The sequence below is a fragment of the Gopherus evgoodei genome, chromosome 3, assembly GCF_007399415.2.
Source record: "Gopherus evgoodei ecotype Sinaloan lineage chromosome 3, rGopEvg1_v1.p, whole genome shotgun sequence".
NCBI lineage: Eukaryota > Metazoa > Chordata > Testudines > Testudinidae > Gopherus > Gopherus evgoodei.
This window is the reverse complement of record NC_044324.1, coordinates 201,624,953-201,648,060: the sequence shown is the minus strand read 5'-3', so window position 1 is coordinate 201,648,060 and position 23,108 is coordinate 201,624,953. Positions and strand designations below refer to the sequence as shown.

General features: G+C 39.9%; 1 protein-coding gene across 5 annotated transcripts in view; it reads right to left on the bottom strand.

Moving 5' to 3' along the window:
- VRK2 (VRK serine/threonine kinase 2) overlaps nt 1-23,108 on the bottom strand; it is a 72,399-nt gene that overhangs the window by 8,853 nt on the left and 40,438 nt on the right. For all 5 annotated transcript variants that reach the window (XM_030557825.1, XM_030557827.1, XM_030557826.1 and 2 more), the window contains 3 exons: nt 18,304-18,424; nt 11,432-11,490; nt 3,555-3,736 (listed from right to left, as the gene is read on the bottom strand). In XM_030557825.1, coding sequence (XP_030413685.1) covers nt 3,555-3,736; nt 11,432-11,490; nt 18,304-18,424 — 362 coding nt within the window. The remainder of the gene's footprint in view (nt 1-3,554; nt 3,737-11,431; nt 11,491-18,303; nt 18,425-23,108) is intronic.

The window sequence follows — 23,108 nt, the reverse complement described above, 5'->3', positions numbered from 1 at the left end:
AGAATACCATAGAACAAAGATAACAAGTTCTTTGGCTTTAGATTTCAAGACCTCTAGAGTCAGTATGGTGTAAAGAAACTGGAACAGGTTCTGGCTCTTGGTCTTCCCAGGATGCTCTCAGGGCCTCCAGGCAATACTGATTCAGTCACACACATTTCACCAAGCACCAACTGGGCTCTTCACATTTCTAAAGGAGACTAAAAATTACCTAATGCTAAAAAAAAAAAGCTGCTTCCAACAGCTATCTTGAATTGGGGGTAAGAGAAAATGGCTATGGAGCTATCATAACGGACCTCACGAAGTTCCAGCTAGAAGGAAGTGAAGGGTCACTTCTACTTACACAGTCTTACATGGAGCACTGCATGGCTCAAGGCAGGTTCCTTGTGACCCCAAAACAAGTTTCTAGAGAATTCTGGATTTGGTGTGGAGTGTGCAGGCAAATTCTCAAGAATGAAGCGTTACTGACAATCCTCAGAGAAGGTTGTTACACTGAGAGGTTGTATATGCTTTATAGTTATTGAATTACTCCAATTAGTACTACGTTTTATGTTTGTTTTTAATGGGAGGAGAGAGGTGTGTGGCGAGTAAGAGTAGAAGTGTAAAAGGGCTGAAAATGCAGAGAAGGTAAGATTGCAGGAATTGAAAGGAAGGAGGAGACAGATGGGCTGAGGGCAATGAGTAGTACATTGCTTTCTAAGGCATTCCACACTGTCAGCAGTGCAGCCAGAATGCATCAGCCATGGCCCCTCGAGGAGCACACACCCCAAAATCTCCTAATCTTCCCCACATGGGATGTCTCTCTTATCTCCTCCTCTCCCCCAAGTTACAATACAACCAGTCAGCCCCAGCAACTGTAGGTTAAAACCTAGTTTTCTGAAAATCTTACATCCTCTGCTTGTATTCTCTGTTCTCACACAAATGGTAACTTAGATTTGGTAAACTAAAACATTTCTTAAACTTCATGGGCAATACCATAAACCTCCGTTTAACCATTCAGAAAATAAATCTGTTTTATGTCCATTTTTCAGTAAATTAGATTACATTATATATATATATATATTTTTTGCCCTTAAGTACATCTTGCTAGAGAAATACCCTTGAGGAAAGAAGAGGTCTAGTTTGAGGTGGCATAAGCATGCATATTTTTCAAAGAGGCAAGGCAGGAGAAATGTGACGTCCCTCTAAAAATTTAAGTGATGATAGGTACTAAGATCAAGTCATCTGCAAACAGCACAACCCTGTCTCTGACCTTGTTATTGACCATTCAAAGAATTCTGCCTGTGTCCAAGGAACAGCAGCACTGATAATTGACACTTCTCATTTATGGACTTGTAATGGGGTTGTGCACTTGCAAATAGCAAGTGCTGTAGCAACTCTTCAATCTCATAATCAGAACAAGTTCAGCAACATCTTTCATTCTACTTTAGTATCAAAGTTTTAGGCTAAGTATAAAACTGAATAATAGATTTTGTACTTTCAGCTGAAGGAAAAAGTTAAAAACAAAACCTGAAAACCCCTTACGCAGGCCAGTTGCTTTGATTTGCAAAGCAAATCTTCATGCATCTAGCATCTGGCTGTTCAGTTTTTTTTACAGTAACACAAACTTACATTTACAGAAAAACTGTTGATTTATAACGTAAACTGAATTAGGAACATAGGGAACAAAAACTTGAGAAATAACACATTAAAGTATCTTTCTCAGAATGCTTTCTGTCTTGATCTGATGTTGCTTTGGTTTCACGTCATATAAAAGTTTTCACTAAGATAATATTTTTTGATCTTTATACATCTGATTTTCCTCTGACCCACTATTCTTCCTATTGCAATTAATTACTGAATGTCTGCTTAAAGCTGACAGGACAAAAGTGTAAGCTTCACATCACTGGTCCAGCTTCCATTCTATGAAGAGAAGGGGTCTGCATTTTGCTGCGTACACATATGAAAAGAACGCATAAAGAACCATAGTTTGGCTTTACTACTCAATGTCTAATATGTAAAAATGTAGGATTCTGGTAAAGCAGAGATCTAAACACAAATCAGCAAAGGAGATGCCTTTCTTTAAAAATTTGTTTTATATTTCAATTAAGTTTAGAAAACTATCCAACTACAAAAATGAAATAAGATACTCAAATTAGTGTAGATTAATTGGTGACCATTATTGCAAGGGAAATACTGTCACCGAAATAGCTTAGTTTTATTCTAAAAATGAAAAAACACAAAAGTCAATAAAACTGCTAAAATAAGTCTCTGTAATTACCAAGATCAAAATACAGTGGCTTTTTATTAAACATGAACTTTTGTTCTGCCTTCTGCAATACGTAAATAGTGCTGACAATTGGTTTGTGAGTCACTTGCTACAATAAAATGTAATTGTATCATGAGAGAAAGGTGACAATCAGGAGATCATGAAAAAATTACATATTCTCACTGCTAGTTAATTAGCCATGCAAAACCCCCTCAAACAGATATTCTCGTCTATTAGGAATGATTACTATGCAGGCCTACAGATGTCAATACCACAGTCATTCAAATACTTCTTTCCCTACTAATTGAAGGTTGTAAAGCTCTGGTGCCAAGGTTTTGCTTCCAAAGAGCTAATTTATGACTAGAAGGATATTTTATGTCTTCAGTTGCAGCAGCTACAAAACTCAGCAAATCAGAACCATCTGTGCACTGATACTTGAATCACCATTCATCTAGCAGCCTATCAGTCACATTAGTTTGCATCCTGCATTCTTGGCTCATGTACACTTCTGATGGTCCAAAGTTCACAAGAAATATTAAAAATGAATGATACCCTGACCCTGCCTTATTTGCACACGCATCAGAGAAGAAATAGGGCTTTTGCATATGAGTAGTTTCAAGGCAGAGATATCATGGGGCTGACATTTCATATTAGGTCCAGTAAGGCTTCTAATTACATCAATCTAAATTTATTAAACTTAAAGGTTTTATTAACTGTATAGTTTCAGACTTAAAATACGGGGGGAAATATATAACATGATAGCTATAAACTTTAAATCAGTGTACTAAAAAGCACTATGCAGCACCACGTACAAATAAACTACTTAAATCTAAGGATGAAATATCCCCTTCAGTTTGGTGGCTGGAGGAATGCAATGACAAAGGACAAAAAAAAATTGAAAGACAGAAAATGAATTAAATGCTTTCACTGATCAAGACAACTTTGCTTTTAATCTGGCCAGAAAGAAAAACCTGGCATTCAAACTTGTCTTCAAGATGTTAGTGAACAAAGTCCTTGACTTCCCCATTATCCTGAAAGTAAATGATTCTCCACAGACATACTACTTTGAAGTGAGAGGCTGGAGGTCAAAAGGACTCATGACAGTTTTTCCTCCTTAAGGGTTGACATCCCACTTTTTAGCAAAGCTAGGGGAAACAGGAATTAACAAATGTGATGTATTTAAAGCAAAACAATTGCTGTCAGTCTCATTTTTAGAGCTTAAACTACTTCATCTCGTGCAAAAGGAAAAAAAACAATCAAATAGGTTTCACAAAATAATCGCTAAACTGCAAGGGATTGTGTTACTTACTTTCAGATCTTTAGAAGCACAGAGATTTAGAGCACATCCAGCAGTGGAAAATTCCAGAGGGCCATCGTAAAAAGTTCCACTTGATTTCAGTCCATCTACCAGGATTTTCTTTAGCACTTGATACTTTGGCTTTTCCTCATAAGTTAAACCATAAACACATGCCAAAAACTTAGCTATTTCACCTGTGGAGTATATTTTAAAAGTGAACTTTATTTGATGTGGACCTATAACTTTGAAAAAGTTTTAAATCCAAGATGACAAAAATCATGGGAATGACAACCAAGATACAACAGAACCAAAAGGCAATAGCCACAACAAAGAACTATCGAAATACAAAGTTTTTTTCTTCTTGGGATGGGAAAAGGAAAGACTAGATTTTGATAAACTTGCCATCCCCTATGCTGTTCATTATGTTACGATTGTTGCACAAAACCACACTAACTAGCATTAAAAACTACTACTAACGTGTCTCTTTTTAGTCCAAAGATGCTGATAATTTGGCAACTAGAAGGATTTTCTTGATATTTGGATCATAACAGGACCTTTAAAATGCTCTTGCTATGTATACTGAATGCTAATTTGCAGACATTTTATAATTTGAACACCTACCGGGAAAGCAAAATGCTTTGATTTACAGGGTCTTGACAATCCCTGCATTATGCAAATATCCCATAAGTCACTAGACAGTGGTTGGTTTTGTTGGAAATAGGTCTTAATAATGCAACCCAGCAGTAACATTATTTTACCACCATCACCAGCTAATATCTCTGGAGTTGTGAAGATGCCTTCAGGAGTGTCAGAATACTACAGTTGGGTATGTATAAAAAACTTTTCTTGCAATTATTTTAGTATAATCCTAAAACTAAACTGCAGTATGTATTGACATTCATCTCTTCTGACCTCCAAGGTAAAAGACGTTAAAACAGATCCACTGTGTGTACACAACACTGTAGAAGGAGGACAAGGGGAAGCTAAGTTTTAAAGTGAAGTATTTTATTCACTTTATACACAATTCCAATGTCATATAATACACATTAAGTTTGGGAATTCTGTGGGGAAAAGAACAGTATGAGCAAATGCCTCATGACCACCCCACCCTACCATGCCCCACAAAGGCCATTGTTTGCCTTACACTGAGAGCTTCCTGTTTGGGTTACCTTTACACTGTTTCTGTGAAGAAAATACAGAACTAGCCACGCCACACATTCATTAGCTGCTTCAAACTCATAAAATGCTAAGCAATAAAACCTTTTTTAGACCTTACATTCTAAATATGGGTGCTGCTTACATTTCCATACTAACAGCACCCATATTCCTTAACACATTCACTGCTACCTAACAACCTGGATTGCATGTGGCTAAAATGTCACAGGCAATTACTAGGCACAAGTCTGTCATGCAGGGACAGAATTCCTATTTGGTTATTTCCTTTATTAAAGTCAAAAAATTAAGTTCATCGCATTTATACGAAGAAACTGGTTCCAGGAGGACCTAGTGCTAGCAGTTGGCTTTTGCACAATTCTCGTAGCGGTTAGAATAGCTTTGACAATCAGAGATATTTATCTTTGTAGCCTAAACAAAAGATTTCATGTTGAACTCAACAGGTCTAATGGCCTGATTTGTAGGTGGGACTCAATGTGGCCTACAGTTTTGCGACTACAATGGATTGTGCATCAGTTAAGTTCCAGGTGGAAATGGTAGCACTCAGATGTGTACCTATCTGGCTTCAATTGCAAAGGAGTTAGATCTAGGACTCTGTGCTGCCAGGTGCACCCAAAAAATGGCAGGACATAGATAATAAGGGCTTGATTTTCAGCTAAGTCATCTACTTGATTTTTGTTTTATGGATAATGAGGGAAGGAAATGGGAACATATTTTAAACCATTCCATCATTTATAAAGCTATGTTTTAGTCTTATACTTCTATCACGTTAACATAAAGCAAGAAAATCTTCCCGTTGAAGCAGGACATCTACAACAACGCTAGAGGCTGACGTGGTCATAATTCTAGAATTGTCCGGTAGGACTGCACAAATGCAGTACAACTTCTCACTATCTCACTTTTTGCATAAGCAAACCTGCAAACTACAGTTTTTACAGGATTATCTGTAAATTAAGGACCTGATCTCGCATTAAGGTTGAATTCAATGGATGTTGGAGAATATCCTAAGTTAGTACAGTATACACTAGAATACAGAGAATTGCAAAGAAATAAGACAACTGTTTAATACTAATTGTTACCAACTAAAGAATCAAAACCTTAGAATAGATGCACCTTGAAATGTAGTGGGTCTGATTCTTCTTTCAGTCATACTGCTGTACAGCAAGAGTAACTCTGCTGAACTATTAGAGTTACACTGACACCAGGGAGAGGAAAATCAGCCTCAATGCACGCAACTCCACTACATTTACCAAGCACGTGCATTTTTAGCTCTAAATTGTACTATTATTTATATATTAAATAAAGCACATTCCACTCTGAGTAATATGGGTTTTCTGTACTTTTACTGCAGTAACTGCACAGAGCATGCAGGTGAAAGTTTGCTAAGAGCACAAATCCTAAATTTCTCTCTAGACAAAATGTTATACTTACAATGAAACATTAAGAAATGCAGATGCAAAAGAAACATGAATAAATGCATATACTTTGAACTTCAAACATGTTTGGTTTCTAAACCTTTAAAGAAAGGGCCAGAGAAGTGGAGTGAGAGAGCAAATAAGTACCAGACACTGCAACAGAAGCACTGGTAGCATTACCCTCAGAAAAAGCTAAGAAAAGAAGAGAGCTTTGGGGTTAAGTGCTGGTGAAAGAGGCTTGAAACTGTGAACACAGAAAATATACCCTGTTTGATTCCTCCTGTGTTCCAGGAAACAGAACTATGTAGATTCTTGTAAAACAGGAATAACATCAAAGAAATAATGGTCTCTAATCAATTTCTCCCCCTAATGGAAACAATATACAGACCCTGAATTTTGGCTAAGTGCATAGCTCAGGATGTTCTAGTAGTTAAAGCACTAGCCTAGGACTTCAAATACCTGGGTTTAATTCCCTGTTCTGCCAGGGACTTGTGTGTGACTTCAGACAAGTCATTTAGGCCCAGATCCACAAAGATGTTTAAGCTCCTAACTTCCATTTATTTCAGGAATAGGTCAGGGCAGGAGTGAAGAATGGGGTTGGAATGAGGCTGGAGCAGGCACAGACTGGGGCTGAAACAGTCTATCAGAACTACTAAAGCATCAAGGGATACTCCTGGTGAAATAGTGACATTGAGCAAGTGTAGTGGCTGCTCTCAGTGGGAGCCTATATACCTGGCTTTGGGGTCACGTGATTTAGACCTGTGCCTGTGGACTGGCTGAGCTCTGGTTGACTGACATGGAACCCTCAAGTAATATCAGGCTCAGGAATGACTTATCAGGCCCAGAGATTATTGATTACATTACTCCCCCTACCCCAAAAGATGCCTACCAGAGATGATCTGACCAGGCTTATTGGTGTACAACTGATGGAATTCTCTAAGCTGATTGAGTGCATGTATTTTTTCAGTTGGCTCCCACAAATGATCAGCTGGACCATAACCCTCCCAATCAACAAGGTACATGAACTTCCCTTGGAGAATTTTGGCATCCAGGATCTGCATGGAATCATAGGGTTAGAAGAGTAGTTCTTTGTCACAGATTTCATAGTTTTGTTCTATGGGCATCAGTTGCCAAGAATAAAATGCACAAGGTTGGAGCATGTATTGGGGACCATGCTGCTGTGACAACACTGCTCTGATCGCATAATCAGAGGCATCCACTTTGACAATGAAGTGGCCAACACCGAAGTGCCGATGTAAATGCTTCCTTTAATAGATCAAAGGCAGGTTAGGCTTCCTGCATCCAAGTAAATGTGGTGTTCTTCCAGAACAGTTGGGTAATTGGGTTCACTACCTTCAAAAAGTCCTTGAATTAATCTTCAGTTAAAAACTGTCAAACCCCAGGAAGCACTGGACATTGTGGTCATTCCTTGGGGCTGTCTAGTCTACAATCATGGACAATTTCTGGGGGTCCATATCTATTTCATCAGAAGGGTGATCAAACTCACACTTCTCAGGTTTTCCATACAGGCCACTTGCTTGGAGGCACTCAAATATCAGACAATCAGAAAGGTTTTGACTTGAGATGAAAACATCATCTCAGTGGATTGCCATGAACTTGTCTAAAACATCCCTGAAAATGTCATCGACAAAGTGCTAGAATGTGACTGGGGTAGTGGAGAGAACAACAGGCATAACTAGATATTCAAAATGGCAATATGGACTGCAAAATGCAGTTTTCATCCCAAATATGGGCTAACTGTAAACCCCGTGAAGATCAAGCTTGGTAAATACCGTGGCAGAACCAATCCTTTCCAACAGCTCGTTGATCAAAAAGCAAAACATACAAGGTTCTGTTCAAGGCACACAAACAAAATTGGGTCCTAGTGGGAGATGGGGATGGATGGATATCTTTGCAAGACTATTATCAAGGCATTCTTGTAGGGCTCTGAGTTCTGAGTCTGACGAGGAGTAAATCCAACCAAATGGAATTTTAGTTCTTAGTTTGAGACCAATGGAGCAATTGTTGGGTCTATGCAGGTGTAAAAAATCAGCAAATTCTTGATATTTTGCAGAGATTAATAATCTGCTGCGCACAAAAGGCAGTGGACTTCTCAGTGCTGGTCCTTGTTTCCTTGGCCCCTGATTTAACTAGACACAACTGTTGGTAGTAGAACAACTCAAATTGTACCTCAAGCATCTTCCATAAGATATGTGGATCATGCGTTGACAGCCAGCGAATACCAAGAATGATCAGAAAGTTTGCTGACTGCAGAGTCTCTAGAAAATCTTGGATTTCAACCTGGAGGGGCATGATTTCACAGGACAGCATGCTACCATTGACCATTTACACTAGATCAAGGGTGCGCTTCCTGTGCACTGGAACTTTAGCAAATTCAGCATCCATTAAATTGCTAGTGGCAACACAATCCTCTCACACAAGCTGGGTGTAATTTGCCTCATGTACAGTTGGGACGCTCTACGTGCAGCAGGCAACAGCCTGAGGCTGCCAGGCTACATGTGGGCAGAAGAGGGGGCCTTGTTAGAGAACTCAACTCCAAGGAGCTGGAGCAGTCTGTCAGAACTACCAAGTGGCAGTCTGTCAGAACTACCAGTGTGGTAGCAATGCTGAGCAGACTGGAGTAGCTACTCTCACTGGGAGCTTATATCCTGAGTCTTGGGGTCATCTGGTTAGACCTGTGCCTATGGATTGGCGGAATCCTGGTTGATTAACATGAAGCCCTCAGGTAATCAGGCTAAGGGGTGGCTCAGCAGCACTTCTCAGGCTCAGAGAGCACTCATAAGAAACCCATAGATAACTCATTACACTAAATAGCTTTGTGGATCTTGGCCTCTGTCTCTTGGGCCCAGATCCACAAAAGGATGTAGATGTTGCAGTGCTGACTGACACTTCTAAATCCCTGGAAAATCACAGTAGCATCATTGTGATCCAGAAAGCCTGAGTCAGGCACCTCGGCTACTATACAATAAAAGGGGAAAGACAGGTGCCTTAGAATGCAATGCACAAAGCCAGCACACTAGGCAGAGAGCCAGCTCAACTAGCCAATGGGAGGTGGAGATGAAAGAGGTATGTGCTAAGCTCACAGAATTTAGCATTTAAGTCTGGGCTGCAGGGAGTTGCCTATCTCTTCTTAGCAATCCATTAATTGATAGAAGATAAAAGTTCTTCCACCTAAGTGACATGTGGGTCCCAATCAAGTAGGTGTGTTTCAGGGCCCTCAGGCAAGCTCACACAGACTTCCCTTATAACCCAGCAGCTAGGGTAGTCACCCAGAATGTGGGAAGCTCCCCGCTTCTCATGAAGAAGGGATTTCAACAGGGATCTGCCGCCATTCAGATGAGTGCCCCGGCCACTAGGCTACAGAATTATTCTAATTCTCTGACTAAAAATATTTATTCAACTATTTAATTGAAGTAGAACAACTTCACTAGAAGAATTGAGAGAGCCCCACAGCTGAAAATTCCATAGCCTAGTGGTTAAGACATTCATCTGAGATGGAACCTAAGTCCCATTTTTAGAAGCCTAGGTACCTTTGCAGATCACACCTATCTGTAAAAATGGGGATAATAGCACATCCTTACCTTACAGGGCTGCTATGAGGATACATTAAAGATTGTGAGGTGCTCCATGCTGCTCAGTGATGGGGGCTATACAAAGGTGAGATTTTTTTTACCTTCTGCTACTAAAAAACATTTTTCGTACTGGCATGAAGGCCCTGGACATTTTTGCTCTGTAAGCAACGGGGAACCTAAGCTGGGAGGTGCGGAAGGGACTAGTACCAATGCCACTGTATCATCCCCTTTCTGTGTCTGAATGGAAGCTCCTCCATTCAAGCTCGGGGGGAGTACAAGACAGGAGGAGCTGCTGTCCATAGCGTTTTCATATCTCTAGGTAGCCGATCTAAAGTATTATTAGGGTGTCAATCATTGTAGCATCTACCTGTCAAATACGGCGTTAAGATTAGCATAAAATTTAATTTGAAGTGGACCCTGCTCTTGCCATCTTAAAAGGAATGAAATTCTTCACACATCTGGCAAGCTCTGCATCATGGGAGGCACCCCTTCTTTGGCCTCTTGCAAAGGGAACAGAACAGCACCTGTTATCTGGCTACTCCACCTCCTAGGTCTCTAGGTATGGACAACTTAGCATGCGCTAGGAGTGAAGAAATGGCAGCCAGCCTTGCATTCCATGGAAGGGGCCAGCCCCTGTCTGTTTTGGCTTCATATAGTTGGAGATAGGGAGATTTGTAGTAGGGCAGAGGAAAGGAGAATTCTAGAGAATTTTAGGTGGGGAGAGGGAAAGAAAGGGGAGGGGAGACAATGGAGGTAGTGGGTGGGGAGAAAAGGGAAAACAGTGATGAGTAGAGAGAGAACTAATAAGGGAAAGGAGAAAACAAAAATTGAGGATGAGCAAGAAATTGAGAGGTGGAGAAGAGCAAAATGGAGAGATTGAAAGAGTAGAGTGGGACGGAAAAAAATGTATATGTGAAACACGACATGGAAATGCAGGGGAAAGTAGGATCACAAGGATCCATCTAGTCTAACCCCCTGCCAAGATGCAGGATTTGTTGTGTCTAAACCATCCAAATCAGTTCCAATCTCCTTTTTGAAAAGCTCCACTGAAGAAGCTTCCACAACCTCCTGAGGCAGACTATTCCATTGTCCTGCTGTTTTTACAGTTAGGAAGCTTTCATGAAATGTAATCTAAGTCATGAAAGACTGGAAACATTAATGGCAACTATGGGAAAACTTTAAAAAAAGTATCTTCTGAGTGGCTGGCTTGGTGGGGGAGAACACGGGCGAACGGACACACACACACACACACTCTCTCTCTCTCTCTATTGAGGGGTGTCTGACAGCTCTGAGCTACTCAGAAGATACTGCCTGGTCTGCTCTTGCTTACCAGTCTGATCCTGATGGTCAAAACTCAAGCTCATTCTGATCTCTGGTCAAATATTTATGCTCAAGGCCACAGTCCTGCAAAGTTTAGTATGTGGGTATAATTTCAAAGAGGTACCACACAGGTGGACTGCTGGGCCCACACACTACAATTTGCAGGATCACAGCTATAAGGGGATAATGCTGCATTACATCATGCTTGCCTTAGGGGGAGTGGAATTGGTAATTTAATTTAAAATATTAAATTTCAGGGTTCCTTTTGTTTACTTCCTTCTTATTGTCTTTTTGCCCAAAAGTTATAAAAATATTTAAAAGCTTTATTCTAATAAACAGACTAAGACGGAATGATAAAATACACAGTATATGCTCTAATCACGCTTACAGCAACTGCTTCCAGCCGGACCCCACTTCATCACTGAATCTGGGAGCTCGTCCATCAGTCTGAAACAAAACAAAAATGCAACAGGTGAAATGTGAATTTTTAGGAGGTGATCCTTCACTTGGAATTCTGGATACAGTAAAACTCAATTGCAAAAGGAGGAGATCTCAAGGATAACTAACACTTAAAAGGACTCCTCTTCAAACAAAATCTCTACCTACCAGATACCTATTTTTAACCACCTAGAGACTGGAGATTTAAGAAAAACCAGTTATAACCGGGGAAGCATCTTCACATCAAGCCTCTTTGCAGGAGCTTACACATATTCTGGGAGTAAATAAATATACCTTGGGATGAAATTTCTCACTTTGCTCTCACCCCAAAGATTAATTTTTGTGTTTTGAAAGTTGGGAACAGTTTTGTCTGGCTTTCTCTAATCATTTAGAACCAGATCCCCTTAAGGAGCGGGCCTCCACCCTGCTTCCCAGGGCCAAAGCCCAAGCCCAAGCCACCTGGTGTCACTGCTTGCCCCTCTGTGCCTTCTTACAGGGGTGCACCCCACAGTTTGAAAACCTCTGCTTTAGAGTGATTTATTTTCACTTTTAGAGATTAAATTACTGTAACACTCAGATTACATTTCTCCACAGTGACTCTGTAGATATGGTAAAAAGAACAGGAGTACTTGTGGCACCTTAGAGACTAACAAATTTATTTCAGCATGAGCTTTCGTGAGGTACAGCTAACTTCTTCGGATGCATAGAATGGAACACACACACAGGAGATATTTATACATACAGAGAACATGAAAAGGTGGAAGTATGCAATACCAACAGGAAGAGTCTAATCAACTGAGATGAGCTATCATCAGCAAGAGAAAAAAACTTTTGAAGTGATAATTAAGATGACCCATAGAAGGTGTGAGGAGAACTTAACATAGGGAAATAGATTCAATTAGTATAATGACCCAACCATTCCCAGTCTCTGTTTAGACCTGAGTTAATTGTATCTAATTTGCATATTAATTTGAGTTCAGCAGTCTCTCTTTGGAGTCTGTTTTTGAAGTTTTTTTGTTGCAAAATTGCCACCTTCAAGTCTGTCACTGAGTGATTAGAGAGGTTGAAGTGTTCTCCCACTGGTTTTTGAATGTTATGATTCCTGATGTCAGATTTGTGTCCATTTATTCTTTTGCGTAGAGACTGTACGGCTTGGCCAATATACATGGCAGAGGGGCATTGCTGGCAGGTGATGGCATATATCACGTTGGTAGATGTGCAGATGTACGAGTCCCTGATGGTGTGGCTGATGTGATTAGGTCCTATGATGGTGTCACTTGAATAGATATGTGGACAGAGCTGGCATCGGGCTTTGTTGCAAGGATAGGTTCCTGGGTTAGTGTTTATGTTGTATGGTGCGCGGTTGCTGGTGAGTATTTGCTTCAGGTTGCGAGGCTGTCTATAAGCGAGGACTGGCCTGTCTCCCAAGATCTGTGAGAGTGACGGATCATCTTTAAGGATAGGTTGTAGATCTCTGATGATGCGCTGGAGAGGTTTTAGTTAGGGGCTGTAGGTGATGGCTAGTGGTGTTCTGTTATTTTCTTTGTTAGGCCTGTCCTGTAGTAGGCGGCTTCTGGGTACTCTTCTGGCTCTGTCAATCTGTTTTTTCAGCAGGTGGGTATTGTAGTTTTAAGAATGCTTGACAGAGATCTTGTAGGTGTTTGTCTCTATCTGAGGGATTGGAGCAAATACAGTTGTATCTTAGAGCTTGGCTGTAGACAATGGATTGTGTGGTGTGTCCTGGATGGAAGCTGGAGGCATGTAGGTAAGTATAGCAGTCAATGGATTTCCAGTATAGGGTGGTGTTTATGTGACCATCGCTTATTAGCACAGTAGTATCTAGGAAATGGACCGCTTGTGTGGACTGGTCTAGGGTGAGGTTGATGGTGGGATGGAAATTGTTAAAATCACAGTGGAACTTCTCAAGAGCTTCTTTTCCATGAGTCCAGATGATGAAGATGTCATCAATGTAGCGCAAGTAGAGTAGAGGCGTTAGGGAACGAGAGCTAAGGAAGTGTTGTTCTAAGTCAGCCATAAAGATGCTGGCATACGGTGGGGCCATGCGGGTACCCATCGCAGTGCCACTGACTTGAAGGTATATATTATCCCCAAATGTGAAATAGTGGTGGGTGAGGACAAAAAGTCACAAAGTTCAACCACCAGGTTAGCCGTGATATTATCGGGATACTATTCCTGATGGCTTCTAGTCCATCTTTGTGTGGAATGTTGGTGTAGAGGGCTTCCACATCCACAGTGGCCAGGATGGTGTTTTCTGGAAGATCACCAATGGATTGTAGTTTCCTCAGGAAGTCCGTGGTGTCTCGAAGATAGCTGGGAGTGCTGGTAGCATAGGGCCTGAGGAGAGAGTCCACATAGCCAGACAATCCTGCTGTTAAGGTGCCAATGCTTGAGATGATGGGGCATCCAGGATTTCCAGGTTTATGGATCTTGGATAGCAAACAGAATACAGCTGGTCAGGGTTCTAGGCATGTGCCTGTACAGATCTGTTCCTGTGCTTTCTCAGCGAGTTTTTTGAGCAGATGGTGTAGTTTCTTTTGGTAATCATCAGTGGGATCAGAGGGTAATGGCCTGTAGAATGTGGAGTTAGAGAGCTGCCTAGAAGCCTCCTGTTCATATTCTGACCTATTCAAGATGACGACAGCACCTCCTTTGTCAGCCTTTTTGATTATACAACCGCACACCATACAACATAAACACTAACCCAGGAACCTATCCTTGCAACAAAGCCCGATGCCAGCTCTGTCCACATATCTATTCAAGTGACACCATCATAGGACTTAATCACATCAGCCATGCCATCAGGGGCTCATACATCTGCACATCTACCAACGTGATATATGCCATCATCTGCCAGCAATGCCCCTCTGCCATGTATATTGGCCAAACTGGACAGTCTCTACGCAAAAGAATAAATGGATACATCTGACATCAGGAATCATAACATTCAAAAACCAGTGGGAGAACACTTCAGCCCCTCTAACCACTCAGTGACAGACTTGAAGGTGGCAATTTTGCAACAAAAAAAACTTCAAAAACAGACTCCAAAGAGAGACTGCTGAACTCGAATTAATATGCAAATTAGATACAATTAACTCAGGTCTAAACAGAGACTGGGAATGGTTGGGTCATTACACTAATTGAATCTATTTCCCTATGTTAAGTTCTCCTCACACCTTCTATGGGTCATCTTAATTATCACTTCAAAAGTTTTTTTTCTCTTGCTGATGATAGCTCATCTCAATTGATTAGACCTTTCCTGTTTGTATGCATACTTCCACCTTTTCATGTTCTCTGTATGTATAAATATCTCCTGTCTGTGTGTTCCATTCTATGCATCCGAAGAAGTGAGCTGTAGCTCACGAAAGCTCATGCTGAAATAAATTTGTTAGTCTCTAAGGTGCCACAAGTACTCCTGTTCTTTTTGCGGATGCAGACTAACATGGCTGCTACTCTGAAATCTGTAGATATGATGTAATTTAGCTTTGCAGGGCCCCTGGCAACTGCCTTGATTGCTAACCCCTACTGCTGGCCCTGCTACAAGGGACTTAGGTTGACTTAACTACAGCTCTGAGGGGTGTGAATTTTTCACACCCAACCAACATAGTTTAAACCAATCTAATTTTCTACTGTAGACCAATCCTGAGTCAATTTCTCCCCAGCGCTCTTCCTGGGTAGTGCTGCTATGCATTGCTGCTTGCTCTGGGTGAGCCAACAGCTCAGTTTAGCCGTAGGTAAAAAAACCTATATTCCTGTGGGGGCCCAGTTCTCTTTTTAAAAAACAAAACAAAACACTTTCAGTTAATTCTTAGGGGCCATAGCACCAAGCCCCAGTAACTGGTTTGTGGTGATAGATGGAGGGGGATCTCATCAGTGTAGATGCATAGTCACTATTACAACAGCATCTACAGTCATAATGCACCCACATGGGAGAAGACGGGACCATCTGCACTGCAGCAGACTATAGTTCAGGGAATTACCGCAGAGTTGAGCCTTGTGGAACAGGTGCATGTCCCACCTGAAATTGCCCTTCTACCTCAAAATCCTGAATCTCCTTTGTTCGGAGAAACCACAAGGGACCTGCCACAGCTTCAGGTGCAGGATTTGCCCCTAGATTCATAAAGGCAGAGTACAAGGGCTTTGCTCAGAGAATCAAAAAGAGGATATACCCATCAGGTCCTCATCCAACTGGGTGGTTTTGTATAGAGTGGCTTCACATGAGCCATAACTAAAGCTAGCGTTCTGCTATGATCCCTGTACAACCGTGGGATGAGCACGTGAATCTGTGAAGCACTGGATGAACTGGCTACATTATGCCCCAAGACCTACCCTCCACACCAGTAGAGACAGACACTGCAGAGCAGAGTTCCACAGCATGCAGATGGGAGAGTGCCTGGGGCCTGTCCTTTAAGGCTGTCAGTAGCTGCCATCAAATTTAGAGGCAATGGAAGGTGGGATTTTCTTAGCCATCTCTTTACAAAACAGCACATGTTTAAAGAAATGAACTTTCCAAACAGCATCCATCATTGTTTCACGTCTCACCATGTAATGGACGCAGCAGCAGTTTCAATGGGTGGCACCTACCCTGTGGCTCATTAAAAAAGGAGAATTCAAGTCTGACCAGAAAGCATCAGAAATCAGAATTCCAGCACTAAATTAAGGAAAATTCTATGTGTGTGTTTGTTTAATGTCATTAATTTTCCAAAACGTACACTTGGAAATTCTATGATTTCTAGCTGAATTCCCTCAGCATAATTTCCCACATGAGGCTGCCATGGCACCAGTTTCCATTTCATTGTTAATTATTCTTTTATTTCAGTCACTTAGTATTTCACTCTTTTTTTGTAATTAGAGGTAATGATTAGAAGATTTTTATATTACACTGGAGTTTTCTTTTTTGAAGTTTTCAGATGCTTTTATTTGTGATCTGATAACTCAAGACCAGTTTAGTTTTTAAAAGTTCATAGTTTGGTGAAAAGCACAAGCCATGCCGAGGCGGAGTGACACCAGTAGAGGAAAAGGGAAGTTCAACAAGTGAGAGAGCACACTGCATCATCTCCCTTACCTATTTAAGTGGGCACACAGCAGCAAATCCAGCACCTGGCCTAAACAGTGGAGACAGGTGCTGGGGGAGGAGAAATCCTTTCCCCCAGGCAACAGCATGGCTGCAGAGCAGCCCTGCAGAAGTCACCTCAGTTACTGGACTAGAGTATACAAGATGAAGCACTTACTTCTCCCTTCACCTTCACAACCATAACTCAGCTACCCCTACTTCCCTGCATTAGGGCTAGCACTAGATACTTCCTAAATGACAAGAGAAACGAGGCGAAGGAAAGAGAATGGGATTATCTGTGCAGCAGCAGAGTCCCAAGCCCTGCCTCTGTGTCTTGTACTACTTCAACTGCACTCCCATATCCAGGTCCCCAAACTCTGCTCTCAGCAGAACCACTTTGGTTCCACTGCAAAAGGTCTCTGAGCAGGGAAGGGGGCTGGATTTGTCCATCACATACCCATCAACTTGCATGTAACGGAATATCGACATGTACACACACCCATCTCCTCTGGTCTTCCACAACATTACAGGGGCATCAAAAACATTCAGACAATTAAGGGACCTACCTCAGTAAATGTTTCATACCAAGGGACAAAACAATCATTCAAAGAAGAGGGATTTTTTGCTAAATGGAGTTGTACCATATTTTATGTATTTCCTCCTAAGAAATGTTTTGGCTGCCAGTCTGGAAAATACCAGTGCTTGAAGGGTTAACTGTAAGTGAAGAATTAGTGAAGCAGTTTGATCGAGTAAATTGATTTAGCAGAATTGTGTAAGTGTTAGTTTGGGTTCTGTACCAATCAGAACTTCTAAAGCAGAAATATTAAACATAACATACAATGTCAACATTTACAGATGCAATCCGTATTATCCGCAGTCTGCAGGCTAACCTTTTTCTCCGCTGAGAGCCGATGTCACACTGAATTTGCAGATTGATTTCTGTGGCTCAGCTATCCCTATTGTGTACCTCTGTTGTGACTTGCCCTACTTAAAAGTTTGCGGCCTTCTCCAATTGTGATGCTACATCTATGGAAAGCTACTGTTCAGCATATCCTTGTACTGAAGAACAGGCTATATTGCACCACATGCAATTAACTCTCTCAAGTCCCAACAGTAAGAGCACTGAAAAAATGGTAATAAACTCTGTTGCTTTAATATTATCTAATGAGGCATGTGGGGGGCGGGGAGGCAAGGGAGGGAGGGGAGGAGAGATTCTAAACAGATAAAATTTTTTACTTGGTATTTTAAATGTTTATATAATATTGAAACCCTCAACCAAAAGATTTAATTCTTAAAAAAAAAATCTACATAACTGAAAACAAAAGAAATAGAATGAAACAACACATGAAAAATAAGGACAGCTTGCTTAAATTTTCCTCTCTCTCTGTGAAGCAGTAACATAGTTCATTCTACACAATCATTCCGAATGTGCAGCAAGCATACTAGCACACAGGATTTGCAAATGCATCTTCTTAAAAAATTCACAGAATTCAAAAATCTGAGAAATTGTTCTGCATCACACATTCATGTATATTAAATCTCCACAGCTGCATGCACACAAATGTATGCAGGAGTGTGCATACATCTCCCAGAGTTCACATCTTTTAAATGCTTCTAACACACCTTTAACTAAGGGGAAAATTTTTAGCTTTCAGGTAAGGCAATATTCTACAGGATGTAAGCTCCCTTTGAAGTTCACTTTCAGATCTGTTTTGGTAAATGATGGAGTATTTGAAATTATTATTATTTACTTTGTTTTAGCAGTCTGGACAGATACAGGGTCCTTCAGGTTCTGTTCCCAGGGTAGTTTCCCACATAACCACTGTAGCATGCAGTAGCCAAGGATTTCAAGGTCACCTCTTCTGGATGGGGCTAAAGGGGGGAGAGAGAGAGAGAGAGAGATGAAGAATACGACCCATAAGAAATAGAAAAGCTTAGACTGAATAACTGTTGATGAAACATGAAAAAGCCAAATGGGCAAAGTGTTTTGTTTGTTCAGCTGTATTAGAACTAAAACGCCCAGGATTTTGGCCTCAGTCCATAGACAGGCAGTGACTTGTTACTGCTGAAAGTAAGGGTCAGTTTCCTCACCTCCTCCAGCTTCATCCTTCCTTAGTCTGGCCTGTCACATGAACTTGATCCCCATGGCCTCTGACATGATCCAGACAGCCCCAAACCCAGTACCAACACTTTCTCAAAGAGCCAAGCAGTAAAACAAAGAAATAAATGTCTGCTGCTAAATTGCTAACACATGTTCCAGGAAGTCCATGGAGTCCACATTGGTCATGCAGAGACCCTTTCAATGCAGACTAAATACTGATGGCCTTTCCTGTTCTACCACAGAACTATTTGAAGTTGGAAGATATGACAAAACTGCCATCTAGTGTACATTTACACACCAAATCGGTCTGCTTATAAGTTCCACGAACTGTTTGTTTAAAGAGAGAGTTGTTGCACAGGCTAAAATAGGTTGGCTCTTTAGTAAATCATTCATACATCTATCACAATTTTGCTTGCCAGTAAGAAAGGCACTGAGTTATTTCACAAACACCAAAACCCCCCAACCCCAAATGAAAAAGTTGACTTTAAAATGAAAACACATACTAATTTTGTTTCTTCATTACTGGTGACAAAAAACAAACATCTTATACACAGGGAGACAGACGGTACTTGAATTCATACAAAGATTGACTGTTCCCAGAAAAGAAACTCACTGCAATGTAGTCTAAGAACTAACATTGTTGATTGCTATTTTAAGTAACATTTTTTTTTTTAAAAAAAGGTTAAACAAGCAGGGGCAGATTCCTCATTTCTTTGTATGAAGCTGAAGCATCTCCTATAGTTCACAATGTACCAGGTTAGGCTGAAGTACGCTAACAAACTGTTAATCAACTACAATTATTGGGTAGAAAAATAGCAAGTCCTTTTGAAAATAAATTACACATTTTCCCAATTTTATTTGAAACCTGCATAAAAACTAAGGGCAACTGTGAGTTTATATTTGCCCGGTACCCCACGTCTAAAGTAGAGAGACCGACACAAGTAGTATAGTTTGTGGCTGTTAATCCATCTGAAAACAGATATATTTTGTCAGTTTTCATTTAAAAAAATCCAAAAAGTTACTCAGCAAACTATTTTTTCATTTAAAAAGTTATCTACTGAAAGCTACAGAGCCTACACTTCATAACTGTTTCTTGTTACCATACATGGTTGTTTTAAAAGCAGAAGACAAGATTAGTTCTTACATATTCTCTATCTTTACCACTATTAGACTATCAGATTATTAAAGGCCCTTCAATCTAACAGAATGCTACGCTATCCCTTGGGTGTCATTTATTTTCTGCACTAGATTCAACAATGTCCTAATGCAAGACTTGGCTCTCGTATTAAAACAAAAACAATCTATACCACTTGCTGTTCTGTAGCGATTTCTTCAGTCATAAATCTCCCGTTAACTGTGGAATGATTCCATTCATACACATGTGTTCACAACTCCTTTTTCCATTATGGCAATTCCAGATTACAACCATATAAACCAGCACTTTTGATGGCAGAGCCTCTAATTTTCACAAAATGCTATTCTGGCACCTGTTTGTGTGACACAGGCTACATACAACCAGCCCTTTGAGAAAAATTGTCAGAATTACAATGTAGTACTTTTTTCACTGAGGGAGTAATTGATATGAAGCTGTAAGTAATGGTAAGTCATTTAGATTTCAGAAGCTAACCTAACATAACTGCTCTTCAGATTAAATAGTCCTCAGAGAGTAAAATTTATTCCATTGTTGTAGTTTGGCCATGTCTAATTACCTTTGAATTCACATTTTAGATCTTTCACCCATTTCTTGATCTGCTACTTCATTTGTACAGCAAAGTCATGTTGTGAGTAGGCAGCGTGTGTATAAGAGTTTTACCAATGTGTTAAAAAAGCTGTGGTGTCCCACCGAATAAACCCTAAATATATGTAATAAATTAAATGCTGCAATAATTAAAAAGAAAGTGAAAAGTATTACAAAGAGATGATGAATTACAAAAGCTGTTTATTTATCTACATGTTTGTAAATCAGTGTTAAAACACAAGTAGATTTACACATATCTTTTTTGAGATTAATTCAAAAGTATCAACATTTCATCATCTACTTGATTGTGTATTGTTCTATCCTCTCTCCCTACTCTCTCATCAGTTCATTGTTAGAGATCTTAACTTCTTGAAATGATTACATTTATATCACCATGATCTTTAATATTTTTATATATTTATTTAGCTAATAATTATTCTACTCTTTAGTGAAACAATGGTGTGGTTTATGGTAGTAACCAGCTGAATTCATTACAAATGTAAACTCTAGTTTCTAAATAATCCCAATTTATATTTCAACTATTTTTTTAACCAGAAAAATAAGTCTGCTAATAAAATCTAAAATGAGATTACCAGAGTCCTTGATGATTTAAAAAATAAATCTAGGTTTAAAGAACTTCAAAGCGTGCTTTATTTTAAGATGTAATAAAACAAGTGAAAATTCATAAAATTTTGACTTTTAAAATACAGCAATTCTGCTTGATAATTTGTCACTTTTGCAAGACAATATTTTAAAAAGAATCCTTATATTAAAACAAATTACATGTGATTTCTCTGTAGACTAAGAATTTCTATTCTTTTTAAATAGACATTTGAAATTTGATTTTCCATTAGCAACTACAATACTATGGTATTACAGTTTTTAGCCCAATATTAAATGCTATCTGATTAAAATATTTCAGTAGTAATATTATATTCCACAATACTTCACAGTTTAACTTTTTCACTTGAATATTTAAGGCCTGATTCTGTACTCACCTGTACCAAGATAAATCAGAAGATACTGGACTGAAGTCACTGGAGTAATACCCCCAGCAGTGAAATCAGAGTTAGGCTCTTAGAATATATTCTCAACTCAACATATAGGGATAGCGCTAGAAAATTCACTCTAACACAGAGTAGCATAACTGAAGCAACTCACACTGAGATGAGAATGTATTATGCTTCTGTGTATGTACTACATTTTGAAGTTAGTTGAGATCTAATATGAATTCAGATTACTATTTCAGAACAGAAAGTAAATTATATCATACCAGCCACTTTTATGGGCTTGAACTTCCAGTGTTCCCAGGAATTCATGTTAAAGACATCTGCTAACCAGAATTCATGTGTGGAACTCTCCAGCAATATAAAATGGGAGTTTTCCACTAGGGTCCTTATTTTGCTAACTATTTCTTCTGCCACTCAGAGTGAGCTAGAAGGCTGATCAATGACAGAGATAATGTGTTTTTCTATGACATTTTCACTACTACTATCGCATTATAATTTCATCATTAGTCTTTATTTAGACTGTAAGCTCTTCAAGGCAAGGATTGTTTTATAAGTTTGTAGTGTCTTACACATGAGACTACCAATCCTAACTCGGGCCTCTAGGGCCTACCATAATATAAATAATGATAGTGTTTTTTCATAACACATAAAGCCTATAAAGAAAAAAAGTGTGTCAAACTGACTGTGGAGTTAGAAATATAATTTTAAAAATATATTACCCTATGGAGTTATACCTTGTGAGATGAGTGTTGTCATCTGTAGGGCACTATAAAGTAACAGAACAGTTCAGCTTGGGGTTGAGAATAAGACAAAGAAGATAAACGAGACTGAAATATGAGACTCGATAAAATTAATGGCTGACATATTTCCAAGAAACATAATGAAGTACTGCCTCATTGAGGGAATGGTCAGCCTGAGGAATTTACTGCAGCAGGAGGGCAGAGTCAAATATGGTGCATTGTTTTTAAAAAGAAGGCTGGATAGTTTTAAGCAACACTTGTAGGCAGTGTACGCAAATTTAGCAGAGGGTTATACACAGAACTCTGTGAATGTCAGATTTTTCAGCTTGATAGCAGTTCTGGAGGGGAGAGGGAAGGAGAAGCATTCCCGGTCAAGCTGACACTGAAAATTTTCAAAATTATCAGCAAATAAAAAAGTAATTTATTTGGATAGAACAAAAATAAAACACAGTTTCAATTTAGGGCATTTTAACCCCCCACCCGCACCCCCTTTTTTTTTTTTTTTTTTTTTTTTAATAAAAGCAAAGGAAATTTGGAAACAAATGGCTAGATTTGCAAAATCAGGGCGGTAGTGATCCCCCTTATACCAATAGCCCAGAGGTTAGAGCACTGAACTGGGAGGTTGAGGCACCCGACTGCAGCCCATGTTACAATGAATAATTATTTATACAAAGTGGAACAGCTGCCAAATAAGAGTCAGAGAGAGACCCACCCCAGCCAGTGCATCCTACAGCCTGGTGTTCAGGGCACTAACCAGGCAGGGGAGAACCTAAGTTCAAGTCCCTGATCCAGAACAGGGATTTGAACCTTAGGCGCCCACTTCCCAACCAAGTGCCCTACCCAACAGACATGGGTGTAAGAAAAGGGGTGGTACTTGAACTAACAGAGCAACAGTTCATAGATTCCAAAATACTTCCTTTTGAACTAGACAATATCTTTCCAATGAACACCTGATCTTCATTTCAAA